This window comes from Lissotriton helveticus, chromosome 4_1 (genome assembly GCF_964261635.1).
Source record: "Lissotriton helveticus chromosome 4_1, aLisHel1.1, whole genome shotgun sequence".
NCBI lineage: Eukaryota > Metazoa > Chordata > Amphibia > Caudata > Salamandridae > Lissotriton > Lissotriton helveticus.
The window spans coordinates 475,167,995-475,185,465 of record NC_136063.1 but is presented as its reverse complement, the minus strand read 5'-3'; the positions used below and the strand labels follow the sequence as shown (position 1 = coordinate 475,185,465).

At 40.9% G+C, this 17,471-nt stretch overlaps 1 protein-coding gene across 1 annotated transcript in view; it reads right to left on the bottom strand.

The window, feature by feature from the left end:
- NBN (nibrin) overlaps positions 1-17,471 on the bottom strand; it is a 429,498-nt gene that overhangs the window by 322,450 nt on the left and 89,577 nt on the right. The window contains exons 3-4 of the mRNA XM_078687062.1: positions 12,613-12,761; positions 2,401-2,560 (exon numbers count right to left, since the gene is read on the bottom strand). Coding sequence (XP_078543188.1) covers positions 2,401-2,560; positions 12,613-12,761 — 309 coding nt within the window. The remainder of the gene's footprint in view (positions 1-2,400; positions 2,561-12,612; positions 12,762-17,471) is intronic.

Genomic DNA, 17,471 nt, shown 5'->3' with positions numbered 1-17,471 from the left:
CGACTTAGGGCGAACAAAGCGATACAAAAGGGGATGATGGCAGTTCGGGCTGGACTGTTCCCATGAGGCACAGGGTCAAGGTTGATTTGCATATGGCCATGTCTGAACTGGGGTGGTGTGGAGTGCAAAAAAAAAAGGATTCAGGCCCAGATATCTGTACTGGGGTGAATGTATGACATTGTTCTGCATTCTGTCCATCAACTGTTGTTTTTGCATTTGTCACCCCGAGTGGGATGGGTATGCTCAGATGTGAGTCCCATGCTCTCCACACCACTAGAGTCAAGCTATCCTGGCTGAAGACGGCTGATAGCCAGAAACCGGTCCTAGGATGCTTGATTCCGGTCCAGGAAAGACATGGCTTGGCAGTTTGGGCTGGACTGTTCCCATGAGGCACAGGGTCAAGGCTGATTTGCATATGGCCATGTCTGAACTGGGGTGGTGTGGAGTGCAAAAAATAAATCAATAAATGGATTTAGGCCCAGATCTCTGTACTAGGGTGAATGTATGACATTGTTCTGCATTCTGTCCATCAACTGTTAGTTTTGTGTTTATATTCAAAGCACAAGCTATAGTTAAATACAATAAATTTAGATGTAACAGTGTACTACAACTGACATTTGATTTTACCGCAAAATGTGTACAAAGGAAAACAGCACAATATCCTGTCACCAAATATATTATGTGATTTCATGGAGGATGTCATTTGTGACGTAATTTGTGCTGACAAAGCTAAAAGTAGCGGGGGTAGCAGGTTCAGTATAGTTTTATTGTAACTATACTGACCTGTTCAGATGGCCTTTTCCCAGGTAATTTACATATTGGAATACATTGATTAATAGCAAAACTATTTTCAGTGACATTTCGGGTTATGCACTTATTGGCCAGGAACCTCTGCCGTTATTGTAAGCTTTTGCTTATTATTTTTTAATTATTGTAGGTACGTTTTAATGCCCAACACTTATTAGGGAATGTTATGGAAACACGGGTTAACCCAATAAGTCGCTGGGACCTGGGTGATAAATTGATACAAACAAAGTGGTCCCAGATACTAGAAAAAATAAACTATAACTAAGAAGATTTTTAAGAAAATATAAACAACATTGTTTTTATTCACAACGTGTACCATAAACAATTATTCATAAAATACATTCATACATGATCATATTTAATGCCCCTAAAGAAATGGAAAGGGAAGGGTAGTGTGGCCGACTGATGTGGACATATCGAACCCCGTTTAGAACGCTTGTTCATTTCCTGGAGATCTTCTATCAACGTAGGTGGCCTCCCCTGTATGAAACCCGAACCCTGGTCAGAACGTTTGTTCATGTCCTGGCGATCTTCTATCAACGTAGGTGGCCTCCCCTGTAGGATACATTTTGTAACATTTTCTGAACCTATTTACAAGAAGCTGGATACCTCACTACGGGTGAGGTGATCATCGACTTCGAGCAATTGCCAATCGAGCTCCCCCTACTTAAGCACAGCGTTTTGAACTGTGGCAGAACAAGATCGAGTTCATAAGTGAAGAGACTAATTATATCAGACTTCCTGGCTCCACAGCCCTACTAGGATTTCCAGGAACCAGATTGATGTGACTGATTACTTTCCATCCTTGATTGTGCTCCCTAGATAAAGATTCACTGCGCCCTTCCGTGTTCTTGTCCTGATGAAGACCCTCTAGCAAGGTTTCATTCCACACCTGCATCATTTTGGGTCGAAACGTCGACACATCCTCCCACTTTCAGCCTTTTTCCTGATTTATCATTTGTGATTTCCCTAGGCATGATATTGCATGAATTAATTTATGAATTGTGATCTTTTCAGTTTGTCAATTAATTATTATTTCTGGTTTATTGAGGTCATAGTGACCACTGTTCCTTGAATTCATCTGAGTACCTTCACTATCCAAACACTACCCTTCCCTTTCCATTTCTTTAGGGGCATTAAATATGATCATGTATGAATGTATTTTATGAATAATTGTTTATGGTACACGTTGTGAATAAAAACAATGTTGTTTATATTTTCTTTAAAATCTTCTTAGTTATAGTTTATTTTTTCTAGTATCTGGGACCACTTTGTTTGTATCAACACCTATTAGGCACAGCCTCTGGTCTTACCATGTGTCTAGTCCCACCTCCCACAAATCTCACTGGTTTAATCACAAATAAAAAAGATGTAATAAAGTGAAATGTATCCTCTTCTAAAGACAATCACACTCACATAATGCTACGCACATACACAAGTACGCAACATACAGTCAGGCGCACCAATAATAAAATTCCTAAATCAGGTATAAACAAACTGAGAAACCAGTACTGCCACATACTTTTACTGAAAACAAAGAAGACTTTAAATATAGACTGAATTGTTAGAAAGGGATTTGTCAAAGCTACTTACCTTAATAGTAACCTTGACAGAATTCATAACAAGGTGAGTGCATTCCTCAGTCCAGTTATTCACAACATGCCCTCCTAATTGAAGGAGGGCATGGTTTAAAGATGATTTCCCAGGACCTTCTAAACAGGAGGAGCATGTGATCAAAGGTTCGTATTCCACCCTACAAGAGGAAGAAAATATGAGTTTTATGGCAGCTCCTTAAAGTAGTTTTGAATAAACTATTTGTTCCGGTCTCTAACACATGAGTATCCAGTACTGTTTGAACTGATTTCAACTGGTTTTAATACACTTCAGTGACTCATGATTGAGTGATAGAGAGGATAGGTATTACGCACCAATGATATAGCTTCCTCATGCAGCAAAGAAAACCAATGCATTGATTCAAGAGGAATGACTGGGACAGCGGTCATCCAAAAATGTCAATGATTTATCAAAAAATATGATGTTCCAAATGAAGAGTCCATGAAGGTTTCGCAAACCCCTGGTACTAATATGCCTCTTACTACAAGAAATAAATACTTTTCCTAAGTGGCTTCACAAAATTAAATGGGTCATGCGCCATGGAAGAAAGCCTTGCACTTGCTAAAAGGAATGGATTATCTCCAAACATAACTACCTAAATTGTACTATTAATGAGCTTGAGTGTGCAGCCTTAATTGGTCTTCATCTAGAGAGACTGCAGGTGATGGGATCAGTTTCTCTGTCCGAGTTGAGGAAAAAGAAAATGGGGTAGTGGGTAGCGGCAGAGAGGCAAGACCTGAATTACAAAGTGGGTTTGCATGCAGTTTTTATAGATCCATCTTCAGTCCTTACAGTGCTTGGCTACAGCTGCCAGCTCGCTGACGTGGACTGCTCATTGGTAGGACATTTGTAAGGAAAAAAACAAGCTGAACCACCACTGAGTAGAGTATGGAGGGGCTGGGCTCATTACTTGGTAATGTAAACCAGTCTTAGAAGTAAGAAAAGGAATCACTCAGAGCCACCTACAGTCAATGGCAGGATTGCAGGATCTCTCTGTGGGCAGGTGGCTGGGGTCTAGCTGTGGCTGTTTCAGGCTGAAACTAGTTTGCTGGCTAGACTGTACCTGCATCTCCTTTATCAAGAACCTCAGACCATCAGTGATCTCCTAGAAGGACTCAAGAATGGGACATTCCTTAGTATGAACAGGCACATAGTGCTGTAAAGTTCAATTAGAGCAGTTTTGGATCACGTCATGCTTACTACAACAAAGGACTGGCATGCTAGTTAGGGAAATGCGGAGTCAAGGTTGAAGAAGGCTGGCATACTAAACACAACACCTAGTAGTCCAGACGTCAAGCCAACAGGGTATAGGATTTCTCTACGTCACTTTCTGCCACTTTTAGCCTCCAATAGCTTTTTGGCAATTATTAAAACCAGGCTCACAGAAGTAAAGTGGGTGTCAGGTTGTCTCTGATTATTCATGCATTATTCAAGCATCAGCGAGCATTATTATTACATACGTAATGGGGGTGGCAGGGTTTGAACAACTTTTTGTGAAACATACATTTTGACTGAAGGTGTATGTCATTAATTGGGTTATTAACAACATTAGGATACAACACAGTTTGGCGAATATCTGTTATATCCGTCTGGTGGCAACTTTACAAACAGCTGGCATCACCCCAGAGAAATACGTTATGTTAAAGCACTACCAAGCCTTTTTAAAGTCTACAACACAAAACAACATAATTCCCAAACCGATTTGAAAAATCAAGAATGATTTCATGAGCAAAAAGATAAAAGAAATCGAACTAGGGGAGCCACAGATGACCAAAGGCGGCAAACACTCATGCAGAATTGGGATGCTCTTCTCTTTAGTGGAAATATGTACATACTGTACTAGCCTCACAACATTGAGTGACATGCAGAATGACCTGGGCTAGATTAGACATTTCAAATGTGTTTTTATAGATCAAAGCTTTTCAGTTTTTTTCATGAAGATACATTTTTCTACCTACAACCACTGACCGGTGGGTATAAGAGGATGGTGTTCTATAATACTTAAATCAACGTACTGTAAAACTGACAACTTCTCCTTTGTTAATGCTGATTCGATATAATAAGAATAATAAAAGATGTGCTATATAACCCTTAGCAAAGTGTCTCTTACATTGATGGGTAATGTTCACCCTTCAACGTTATGGTGTTTCTTTACATTAGAGAACCAACCTTTCATCTGTGGTAGGATGTTCTGTTGTTTTAGATATCTGACCCATGATAGTTCTCTGAATTTAGATGACTGGTAGGATAGAAAAGGAGCCGAGTCTGTCTCCTATGTGTGGGACTTCTGTTTTATGGCAGAAGATATCTTTTCCATCCCAAAGAGATACCATAATCTATTTCATCATTCCTTCAGCAATGGGGTCCTGTCCGTACCCCCACAAAGCCTTTTTGGCTTGTTTGTGCAACTGACCTGCCTTTTAGAAGGTGAAGTGGGATTGTTCATCTGTTGGATAGGCCCAGTAAAGTATAGGATGGAAATTAGGGAATGGGTATATTTCACTTACAACATTAAATACATTCTCCCCGTAAGTCAGCTCAATTGCCCAATGGCACAGCATCTGCATCCGTGTGCCTCTGTTCCCACAGCCCTGCCAGCGACTTCTGACCCATTTCTATCCCACTTGTGTGATATATAGGGGTTACAGTACCAATATAATATCACTTTTGCAAGCACCTCTCTGTCTGATGCACGTTCAGCTGCTGTGTGTGCCCTAACAAAGATGTCCTCCTCCCACTCTAGATCTAAAGGGATGCAGACCAGTTCAGCATTTCACCTGTGGTGTCTCAGGAACTTCTCTTGTTTGCCACTATCTAAATAAAGTGTTTCAAGCTTCGTATCTCCTTCTTCTTTTAGTATCAATTATTCCAATGTAGTAACGTGTCTAGTTACTCCTGCTCTGGTGGAATTATTAATTTCTTAGTGTCAAATCTGGAGTGCATGTATCATGCTGTCTGAAGGAAAATAATTCAATTCAAGTTTGCTAGTTTGTTTGTCAAATAGTTTTTTTTAAAGGCTCTTGTGACGAGGAGGAATATATTCTCCTAATTCAAATTTTCTTCTCAGGCCAAGGTATTTTCCGTACATTTGTGCCTGCTAGAGTTTGGGTAATAAAACTTTATTGCTTTTCAAATTCTGACCTCTTCCGTTCTACAAAGAACTGTAATTGAGAAGTTTGGCGCTATTTAGACATATATGGGAGGCCAAGATCCCCTTTTTTTGGTGCTGGGCGTGTAATACTTGCGGCCATTTCCCCGAAAAGACAACATTGCTTAGTGGCTTTTGAAAGTAGATAGGTTGAAACTGGGAGAGGTAGTTTCTGGAAGAGATTTAGGACTCTGGGAAATGCGGTTATCTTAATACACATCCTTCCCACGTCCCTCCAAGAGAGCTAGATGTCATCAGCATGCATCATAAATTAAGAAGAACCTCTCCCCATCTCAACCTCTCTGATATTTTTATTCGTTCGTGTGTTCTGCAAAACACTCCAAAAAGCAAAATAGAAATGGGGAGAGTGGGCACCCTTGTATTGTCCCTCTGAGCATGGAAAACCTAAGGATGAGTGCCTATTCACTCAGACAAGTGTTGGATTTTTGTAACAAGCAACAACCATCTGTGAAATTTGGGTGCAAAGGAAGCGCCAACTCACTAAGAGATCAAGGCACGTTTCATGTTTTATGTATGCTGTCTATGATAAATAGGATCGTCCTTGTGTTATCCCCACAGTTTTTCCCTGGTATGAACCCAGACTGATCTGGCCTTTTTAGGCTGGGTAATATGAGTCTCATTCTGACTGCAAGCATGCCCATGGGGAAATCTAATGCATTATTTAATAAGGATATTGGTATACAGAAGTGCAGGAGTTATTGACTTTGCCTGGTTTCTGCATTTAGTGTGACTGTGGCCCCAGTACCTGAAAGTGGAACACTCTGGCTTGGTGAATGAATTAAACACACCTGTTAAAGCGAATGCTCTGCAGAAGATTAGGAAAAATAATAAGGTGAATTCATCAGGTACAGGGACTTGTCGTTTTTAAAACTATTGGCTATAAATCCATCAGTGCCTATAAATCTATCAAATTTGACTGCTCATTTGAACCTTTTTTTCTTTTCTGGCAGTAGAGCAGGCAGGTCAGCCTGTGGCAGATAAGCCAGCACCCTACACTGGATATACTGTTTGCTTAACACAGGTCACCATAGAATGCGCTAGAATTCGAGTATGTCTGTGTCTTTATGTTTCAGACAAATAATCTTTAACTTTTCTAGTTCTATCATTCATAGTCTTGGCTCTCACTTTGCAGGCTATTAAGTGCCCCTATAATACAACTGTTTAGTCCTCAACTGCATGCATTTGGTTTAGTCTGTATTTAATGCCATCACTTTCTCCTTAGTGCTATAAATCTATAGTGGTGTCAATATACGACAGTTTTTAAACACTTATCTCTAATGGATTTTTTCTACTTCTCTCACTTTGGCCTCTAGGGGCTAGATGTAGGTGGGCTAATACCTGTCGGTAACGGCCGAAAATCGGCAAATTTCCCGTTACCGACCGGTATATTTGCGATGTAGGATGCTGGATTTAAGGATTCGGTAATTTACTGATTCGTTATTTTAAGGAATCGGTAAAATACCGATTCCTTAATTTAAGGAATAGGTAAATTACCGAATCCTTAAATCCTATGTAGGGAGCACTCAAGTGAGTGTATTTTTGGTTTAAGGATTCGTTATTTACCACCAACTACAAGTTGGTGGTAAATACCAAATACCACTTTGGCCTCTAGGGGCTAGATGTAGGTGGGCTAATACCTGTCGGTAATGGCCGAAAATCTGCAAATTTCCCGTTACCGATCGGTATTTAGCCCTTTGCGATGTAGGATGCTGGATTTAAGGATTCGGTAATTTACTGATTCGTTATTTTAAGGAATCGGTAAAATACTGATTCCTTAATTTAAGGAATAGGTAAATTACAGAATCCTTAAATCCTATGTAGGGAGCACTCAAGTGAGTGTATTTTTGGTTTAAGGATTCGTTATTTACCACCAACTACAAGTTGGTGGTAAATACCAAATACCACTTTGGCCTCTAGGGGCTAGATGTAGGTGGGCTAATACCTGTCGGTAATGGCCGAAAATCTGCAAATTTCCCGTTACCGACCGGTATTTAGCCCTTTGCGATGTAGGATGCTGGATTTAAGGATTCGGTAATTTACTGATTCGTTATTTTAAGGAATCGGTAAAATACCGATTCCTTAATTTAAGGAATAGGTAAATTACCGAATCCTTAAATCCTATGTAGGGAGCACTCAAGTGAGTGCATTTTTGGTTTAAGGATTCGTTATTTACCACCAACTACAAGTTGGTGGTAAATACCAAATACCTTTAAAAAAGCAATTTGTGCCATGCGGCAGACATACATGCCCTTAGGGCATCTATGTGCGCCACATGAGCACACATACACGATTTCAGGAGTGCAACAAGGTGTCAATGTGACACCCTGACACCCTTGAATATGCTCCCTCTATTACCGATTCGGTATTTAACGAATCGGTAATAGTGAATGGCTTCCCATTTATTCCTATGGGCCTTCAGGCCCATAGGAATGAATGGGAAGGTATTCCTTATGAATCGGTAATAACGAATATTTCCGAATCGGTAAAATGTACCGATTTTTTACCTACATTCTATTTACCGATTCTTAAATAATGAATCGGTAAAATTCGGTATTTAGGAATCGGTAAATAGAAATTACCTACATCTAGCCCTAAGTGGGTTTGCTTTACTGTTCTTATTTTATTCAACCTGGACCACTGCAAGGCATCCCAGAGCTTGTTTACATCTACCTCTACCGAGAAATTAGTTAGCATGTATGTCTTGCTACACTTATCAATAATGTCTCTTGTAGTTTTATCTTGTAGGATGTAGGTGTTTAGCCGCCATGGCCTAACTGTTAGTTGGTCTTGTCTTATCAAAATGTCTAGATAAATTATTGTCGAAGAGGGCTATGTGTCCACTCTCTGTTTTTTACATTTTGGGAATTCCAAATAGAGTGTTCTAATCTAGTGTACGTCTTGTGTGTAACAAGCAAAGTCAATTGTATCTGTTGGGGTCGCCAAATATCTAACAAACCTAGTTTTTTCAAACAACGACCCTTCAGATATGAATCATATTCTGGCGATCTAATCATAGCTTGAGGTTGTCCTTAATTACGTTGAAATCACCTCTAAATATAATGTTCCTCCCAGCGAGTGTTAGGATGTCGCCACCTTAAGTCTTGAGGAATCTTTCTTAGTGTGATTTAGGTGCATGTATATGTTAGTGGTGTACATCACTAGACGTATGGTGGATCAGCGTTTGGCTTTTTTCATCTTCTGTGATGGAAAGTACCTCACAGTCTACCCCTCGTGCAAGCAATATTGCTACTCCTGTCTTCGTGGGACCTGAAGATAGATATGGTCCAAACCAGTCTTTTTTAAGAAATCAGTTTATTAAATGAAAGAGATGTCACTTTTCCATTTGTGATGCATGCTTCAATCAATCAAACAGGATTTATAGAGTGGCTAATTACCAGTGAGGGTATCCAGGCACTGAGAACATAGGTGCTAGGGGGTTTAGTGGACTAGCCAGGTCTTGAGTCTTTTCCTGAATTCCAGAAGTGAGGATAAGGTCCATAGGTGAAGGGCGAGGTTATTCCAGGATTTTGCAACAAGACAGAAGAAGCGTCCTCCACAGTTGCTTCAGCATATTCAGAGTTTGTGTGCGAGGGAGAGGTGAGCGGAGCATAGGTATCTGTAGGGTTGGTGGAAGTTCAGGCAGTAATTGATGTACACTGGTCCTTGATTGTGAAGGGCCCTAAATTGATATCTCTTCTGAATGGGGGATCAGGGGAGATTCTTGAGATAGGGGGTGGTGTGGGTCCATTTGGGGAGGTTGAGGATGAGTCTGGCCACTGAATTCTGTATGGTCTGTAGTCTCTTCAGGGCGTGCGTGGTGATTTCTACGTAGAGTGCATTGCTGTAGTGGAGCCGGCTGGTGACTAGGGCTTGAGTGACGGTTTGTCTGGTGTTGACGGGGAGCCATTTGAAGATCTTACAGAGCATGCGATGGGTAAGGAAGCAGGCAGGGGAGACTGCGACTGGTTTTTCACTGTGAGCTTGCTATCTAGGATGATGCCAAGGTTTCGAGCATGGTTTTTCGGAGTATGTGCTGGTCCTAGTTAGGTATGCCACCAGGAGTCATTCCACAGGAAGGTGTTGTTACTGAAGAACGTTTTGGGTTTGTTGAGTTTTAGGAAGTTGTTATTCATCCAGTCGGCAATGCCCGTCATGCACCTGTGGAATTTGTCCTTCATGGTAGAGGGGTCTTATGATTGTGCTAGGATGAGCTGGGTATTGTATGCATAAGCTATGATGTTCATTAAATGGGATCTGCCGTTTTGGCCAAGGGGATCATCTAGATGTTGAACAGTGTAGGGCTGAGTACGAGCCTTGCGGGATGCCTCAGATGATGTTCTTGGTTTCCAATCTGAAAGGTAATAGGCAGATTCTCTTGGTTCTTCTGCTGAGGAAGAATGCAATCCATTTGAGGGCATCTCCTTGGATTATGATGTGATAAAGCCTCTTGATAAGGGTGTAGTGGGATACAGTGTCAAAAGCTGCTGAAAGGTCGAGAAGGATCAGATCCGCAGTTTCTCCCCTGGTCGAAGAGGGTTCTGATATCGTCAGTGGCAGCAATCAGGACGGCTTCTGTGCTGTGGTTGGTTTGGAATCTGGATTGGGAGGGGTAAGAAGACTGTTGATCTCAAGGTGTTCTATGAGTTGGCGGTTGATTGCCTTTTCAAGAACTTAGGTGGGAAACGAGAGCAGAGGGATGAGCCGGGGCTTCTTGTTCATGTTTAACACTGCTAAGCATTTTGTGGGAGCATTTAGGCCTTTGGCATTAGAGAAAATTACCTTTAACATTACACTGGTGATGTATGGATACTATGCCCCTTCTAGTCTGCTACTGCTCAATAAGCGATGGAAATTTCCAATGCGATACTGTGTGCTGCACATGAATTCACTAATAGCCAACAGGGGGCTACCAAACCCTTATTCATCAAATACATTAATTAACAAACAGTATCCATCACAACTGTCATGGTGTGTCCCTTCTCCTGGAGTTTGTGAAACCCCTGCTTCCAAATGGGGAACAATACTTCCCACATTACATATTTTCTTCTTTGTCCCACTTCAACGACCAGGTGCTCTATTTGGCACATGTGTTATGCCTTAGTCTGCTTTTACTAAAGTATACAAAACAAAGAAAGGATGGAATGCTTGAATCTCAGTGGCTGAGGTGAATTCAAGAATTCAATCTATCACTTTCATTATATTTTTGTTCAGTTATAGCACCAGCAAGGAGCTCAACCCTCTTAAGAAATTATGCCTTTAACTCCGGTAGTCCCAGTTTCATCCACTGGGTGACCGAATCTTGTGAACTTGATGAATCGGCCAACCTCATTCTCATACTAAGGTTGTTCTCTTCTCTTTTTCTTCAAAGTGAACGTTGATGAGCACATCAAATGAGTTTCTTTCCTGGGCCTCTTGCACCCATTATATCAGTTGTGTCCAGAGCCAGTAGAGGGTCCCCAGTCATGGTCATGACTAAATGCAGTAGTATAGCTCTAATCTCTGGGGAAGACCTCTGATTAAAATATTGTTTCATCTTGATCTGTTGTTTAAATGTTCGTGTTTGATCAGAAGTTCCTCATTTTGTTATTTGGGATACTAAATCAGGGTCAACATACTGTGAGGCTCTTCCTAGCAGTCATCTACTGTTTTATCCAGCTCTTCCACCTTCACTCCCAACTTGGTGGGGTCACTCTTTAATTCCTTAAAGCATTTTTAACATCTGACTTTATCATATCTACTTTCCACCTTTATTTCTTTGAAAAAAAGCTCAAGGAATTCCGGAGTAATGCCAACTCAGTGGGGTCGTTTTCTGAGTCACTGGTTGTTGAGTTTATTAGGGGTCTTTCTGAGCATCTTAGTTTTTTTTCCAATGTTTCAGCTGTAGCATCTCCTTGACCAATGGTTCTTGCCTATATGTGCTGTTGGCAATCACTGTGGGATCATTTGCAGCAGGGGTGTCTGAGAGTCTGTAGCAAAGTGTGTGGTTTGCCTCTCCTTGCTTTACTGGTGATCAGTACTGCTGGCAGAAATTGCAAGTGCCTTGGTTTGCAGAGTGCGATGTTTATCAGTCTATGCAGATAAGCCACAGCAAGAAAGCAGGTTTGAGTATGTTTTTGGAACTGGAATGATGAAATGTTCATGTGAATGAAGCATGGGTGAATTGTCAAAATGTCTCCTGTGTCTGTCGCAATATGCTTTCATGTTTTCATACAGAGTCGAATCAGGTTTTGCATGACTGGTGGAGGGCTAGTGATATGGCTGTCAGTGGATGAGGGGGTTTTGGGGCTGCCTAAGGGTAGCAGTGAGTCAATAAGAAACCTGGTAAACTCTAATTTGCCTTGTACTGTAGCATGGGTCAGCCGCCTCCACCACTTACCCCATTCAGTCGGCTCTATAGTGTCATTTTGTGTTCGGGGGATACCCATTGCTAACTAGTTTCTTCTCTGTATGCTCCGGTACAGGCACGCTTTAATGTCGCCCATCCACATTCTATCGCAATTGTGCTGTGGCATTGTTTACATTCTGTTTTCAGATGGGTTCCCTCCTGGGAGCACAATGTTTGCTGTTTGTTAGACTCCTTTCAAGTGTGGCACCTGATCTTTCCTTGCAGTCTCGGCGGAGAAGGATCTTCTGATATCTGTTCACCTGTCTACTTAACTATCCGTGTGCAGGCAGGTAAGGTAATACCAAAGGGCCCAGCATCACAGCCTTTTATGTGCCTTCCTGAACCAGTAGGAATGTGTTATGCTAGCTGTTTAAGAAAGTTTAGGGAGAGTTCTCAAATGTCTTCCACGCCTTCTCTATATTTTAGGGCAACCAGAACTCGCTGTCTTCCAGTGTTTTTGACTGGGAACATAAAAGCCCATGGCAATACATTTACTCCATACCCTGTCAAGGCCTCAAACATGTTTTTAAAGTTTTCCAATACTAACGGAGTATCAAACATTTAAGAGAATCTGTAAAAAGACCTTTCTAAATAAGAACACATGAAGAATGCATCAACAAATGTTATCAAAGCTTACCTAAACTTGCTATGAAAAACTCCACAAGTGACTTGATCTCCTGATTTTAAAATTTTGGGTACATTATTCTGAAGCTTTTCTTCATTGACGAAAGTACCATACTTTGAAGTATCTTTTATAGTCAATTCAGGTAATGCAGTCTGCCGACTCTGAAAAGAAACAGGAATAATTAAATAACCATCTACAGGAATGCTTTACAGTACACAAACTTGCTAACAAAGCAGTGGCAAAAGCTGGTGTGAGACACATGACTGAAAAAAATGAGAATTGGCAGGTGGCATTTTAGCTTGAGGTTTTCACTGTCTTTTCTCTTTTCTGGAGGTTTTTAGCCTCTTTCCCGTCTGAGGTTGTATGAGGCATTCCTGTCATAGAGGACATCACTTGTCTAGTTTCCCTTTGTCTACCAATACCAAGTGATTGATTTTGAGTTTCCACCATGTTTCTACAGTGGAATATTTGCACTTGCTCCCAGGGAACTTTTATAAGGAAGTGAGTTATATCTATGAAAACAGAGAGTTTTTTTAGACTGCTAGTTTTGGGACCTTTATTGTGGTTGAGGCACTAGAGGCTTACCAGAGTACGACTTGATCAGCTCAACTCACTGCTGTAGATAGAGTTATAAGATCAATACAATACTATAAGGAACGCCATATGACTGTTGGAGCCATGGAGGAGCTTAGTGTACAGGAGTTATTCAATCTAGAATTACGGTGGTGCTTCTGGCACTCTAGGTTGGCAGGTTGGAAAACATCCTCTTGGTTAGGTCTAAGGGGTAGCTGAAAGTTTTGAGATTCCAATGTAGAGTTGCTAGAGGTATGATCTGCTAGAGGGGTTTTTATGAGGGCATCAACGATGTGTAATCACCTGGAATGGAAAATCACCCAGTGAATAGGTTAGTCCTTGTCCCTTTTCCGAGATGGAGAGATGAGGGTGAGGAAGTTAGTACTAACTGTGAAAGACACCATTCGGATGAAACCTTTCTACACAAGTTTACTTTTTAGGTGTTTCCAACAAATTACTTATAATCATTCCTAAAGCTCACCCTATTCTGTCCTTGGAAGCACCAATGTTTCCAGCCCTATAAGAACCCTTTGAATGAAGAGCGCCCACTACAATGGTGAGTTTTCTTCAATCATAGGATTTAGGTTTGTAAAGGTTCTCAATTATTGATTCTATAAATCTTGAATTTGGAATTCTGTATCTTGCTCAACTTAGTGCAGACGTAGCAGTAGCCTACAATGACAAACTATATTTACCAAAAGTAAGAAAGTGGTGTAATGGGTCAAATTAGAATTTTTTGTTTAATATAAAAAACCACAGGCAGAGCCAATAGGTTTGGCGTTGGCACCGCCTTTTTGGCATTATCAGTGCTGATTTTTAGGTTGAGCTTCACAGACAGCACAAGCTGTCTGGTTGAAAAAACGTACTGTGGGATAACCAAGAACTTAGAGGGGCGTATGGCCCAATCACTCCCTTGACTGGCTTTTTCATAACGGTCCATACCTCAGCTCATGAACTATATATATATATATATATATATATATATATTGCTTTTTTTGTTAAAAAAGGGGGGATTTTGTGCCTAGGCAGCGCATGTGCTGTCTTCAAGACATGTAGTATTCAGCCTATGGGCTTTAAACACGCCGAGCGCTTACCTTTGGTTCTTTTGTCTGCCTTTACACATTTCTTTGTTTTGGTTGATTAATAGCATACATCTGTCCCAACGTTGGGTTGTTTTATTATGCCCTGGAGACTGCCCCTGCTACATGGATCCTTTCACTATGGGCCATATGTTTTGCTTCAGTGCACTACTTTGTCTTTTCCTCGCCGCTCACAATACACTTAATCTCAGTGCATTCCCACAACAATACCGCCCGCCCATTTGCAGCTTGTTATTTGCAGTGTGGGTCGCGTCCGACCCCTCGCTGCTTGTACAGTGCTGCCCAGAACAGATCCATGGAGCCTCGGGCAGTTGAACGCCATCCTGCGCCACTCCCTGAGCTTTGCTACCACTTCGCATGTACTCGGTTCACACATTAACCACCATGTGCACTGTAAGGTGGCGCAAGCCGGAACGGCCTTCCCCGCACCCCGTACAATGGTAGCGCCCGCCTCCCCTGTATAATGGTAGTGCCTGCCTCCCCGGTAGTTATGTGCATGGTGCAGCTAGTTTTCCTTTAAAGCTGAGCAGGGCACCCGCTTCCCGGATGCCGCTCTTCATGTTGCAATCACTTTGTATTAGTTGCACGCTTTGTTTTCATGAGCGGGGCGCCTGCTTCATGTATGGTGTGCTTTATGTTGCAGGACACTTTTTTTTGTAACTTTGAAGCTGAGCGCGGCCTACTTCACAGACACCACACCTAATTTTCAGACCCTTTATATTTGATGCATGCTTGTATTTATGCTCGCGGTGCGCAGTTCACGGACTCTGCGTTCCATGGTTTTTCTTGTTTTACATTGAAGTTGAAAGTGGCTGTGTATTTGCTATCTAATGATATTGGTGAAAGAAGGCATCTGCTTCCTTAGTGCTTCGTCTATTCCTATGATTCAGCTAATAGCCACGCACTTCCTGTTACACAGAGTAGCCGAGTTAAACAGCAGAAGTAACAGACAGCAGAGTATTTGGTAAATTTCATTTGAATTTTCTTTATTATCTATTGGACTGGAAGAACGTGGCACCTGCCTGCCAAGTAGACATCTGTTGCTTTCCCTTTTTCTATTTCGTCAGTGATGTTGGTCTTGTTTAGATTCTACTTGCCTACTGATTTAAACTTTAATTGCTTAGTAAGCGCATGATTCATCCAAGTATCTCCACCCATTTGTGAGATTGTTGCCCATCACAAAAGCAAGGCTGCATTTTTCTTGGGCATTCAAGTACCAAACCAGTAGCATGACGGAGGGCCAACCCAATGGATCACCTAGAAAGCCCGATTTCTCTATTTCCTTAAAACACATCTAAAACAAGAGAACAACAGACCTTGGATGTAACCGCTAAATTTGTCATATCAACTACGGCACAACCAATCATATGTCAGAGCCTCATGCCCCCACAGTTAACAACATCCAGATCACACATTACCAATAGCTTTAACTCAACCAAATGCGAGACCGATTGCATTTCCATTGCTTGTTTTTTTTCATTTACCAGTCCATCTCGGATCTGCAAATAATAAAAAAAATGGCATACACATCATTTCATAGGCAAATTCATGAGTGGTGACATATACACATACATAAGTCAAAATGCATGCATTTGTACCTACAAAATGATGCAGATGCTTCATCGTTTCTTTTTTCATTTTGGTTATGCTGCTGATGGAGCGAGGTTCAGAATAATATTTTGTTTTGACTCGCAAAGTTAAACTTCCATAACAACATAACTGTATTAATGAGTCTGTGAATGAAATGTACTAATCAACTTAGTTTAAAATGCATTACACGACACAAGGGACTAATACATGTGCTTTATGTTGCATTCGCAAGTATGTGAAAAATAATAAACTAACCCAGTCTATTGTCTCTGTCAGTATTAATGCGGCTGTTTAATTAATGGCATGTGCTTCTTTTGTGTGCTTATGTGATGTCTTTACGTCTTTTCTGTGGCAAAAGCTCGTGAAGAATCCTGCGGCCTAAAAGAAGAAAGTAAATATAAATGCAGCTTTGTGTGCTTCTGCTAGGTAACATAGATTAATGGGTTAATATTTAGCAAAGGGGGTGGGTAACAGAATGAATCTAAATTCTTTAATTAGTTGATGTCTTGTGTTTGTTTAAATAATAGTTTCGGAAGAGAGGCCTGAGGCCTGTAAATAAATGGCAGTGGTCGTGAAACCTGTCCAGAGTGGAGCCTTGTATTTGCACAGCAATGGAAAACTTTTCCTACATTGTTGATTTTGACAAGAAAATGCAGACTATTAACTGTGCTGAATGTGCTCACAGTGAAGATGGCTCAAGGGCAGGAAGTCAGGCGACATTGCCAAGGTTAGGAAGTCGAGGACTGTATCTTGAAAGAAATGTTGCATTTCCGAGGAAGCCAAAAGTCGCGTGTGTGAAAGGACAATGGAGTTTTAGAAAAACTCAACTTTGGATTGAAAATGGTGATGATCTCATATGGACAGACATCAGTCAGCCAATAAGAACACTGGATGGCAGAGAAAAATATACTTTTTAGTGAGATTAGTTAGGCAAAAAGGTATAAAAATTGCCTCCATGGGCAGGAGGCCGCTTCTCGCTTTCCGATTCCTGAAGGGCGTGATGTGCTGAAGGACTTGTTGGCGCACGTAAGGATAATAGACTTAATGACTATTTCTTTTTAGGTGGAGTGAGTTTTAGACAGGGAAAATAGAACTTAGGGAATGGAAACTGTTTTATTTACTTAAATCATGCTGATCGACTTATGCTTTGAATTGCCAGTCTAAATGTGCCACTTCCTCAATATAATGCTGCTTAATTGCTAATAAATAAAGATTTAATCAAAAATGCTCTTTCTTTGAATAAATAGTTAATAAATAAGATTTTTGAAACGACAAGCTGGTCTTGTTTATGAATGGTCTTGTTACCATCAGTTGATCCATTTGCCTAAGTGACTTAATTAAAATGATTACAGTTTAAAAACCATGGTAAAAAATGATATACTGCAGTTGTATATAAATGTGTAAATAGTTTTGTGAATAGTTCTGTTTAATTAGGTCACATGATTCAGTTGCTCAAAAATTGTCTCGTTGGTTTATGGGCCTTGGTAAGTGATTCCTGATTAATGGTGAGTTTTGTGGAGTTAGGTAGAGTTGGTGAGACAGTTTTTCATTAGGAGCGCTGGATCAATTTCTTGGTAGCAGAGTTACGGTTATGATGGTAACGGACAT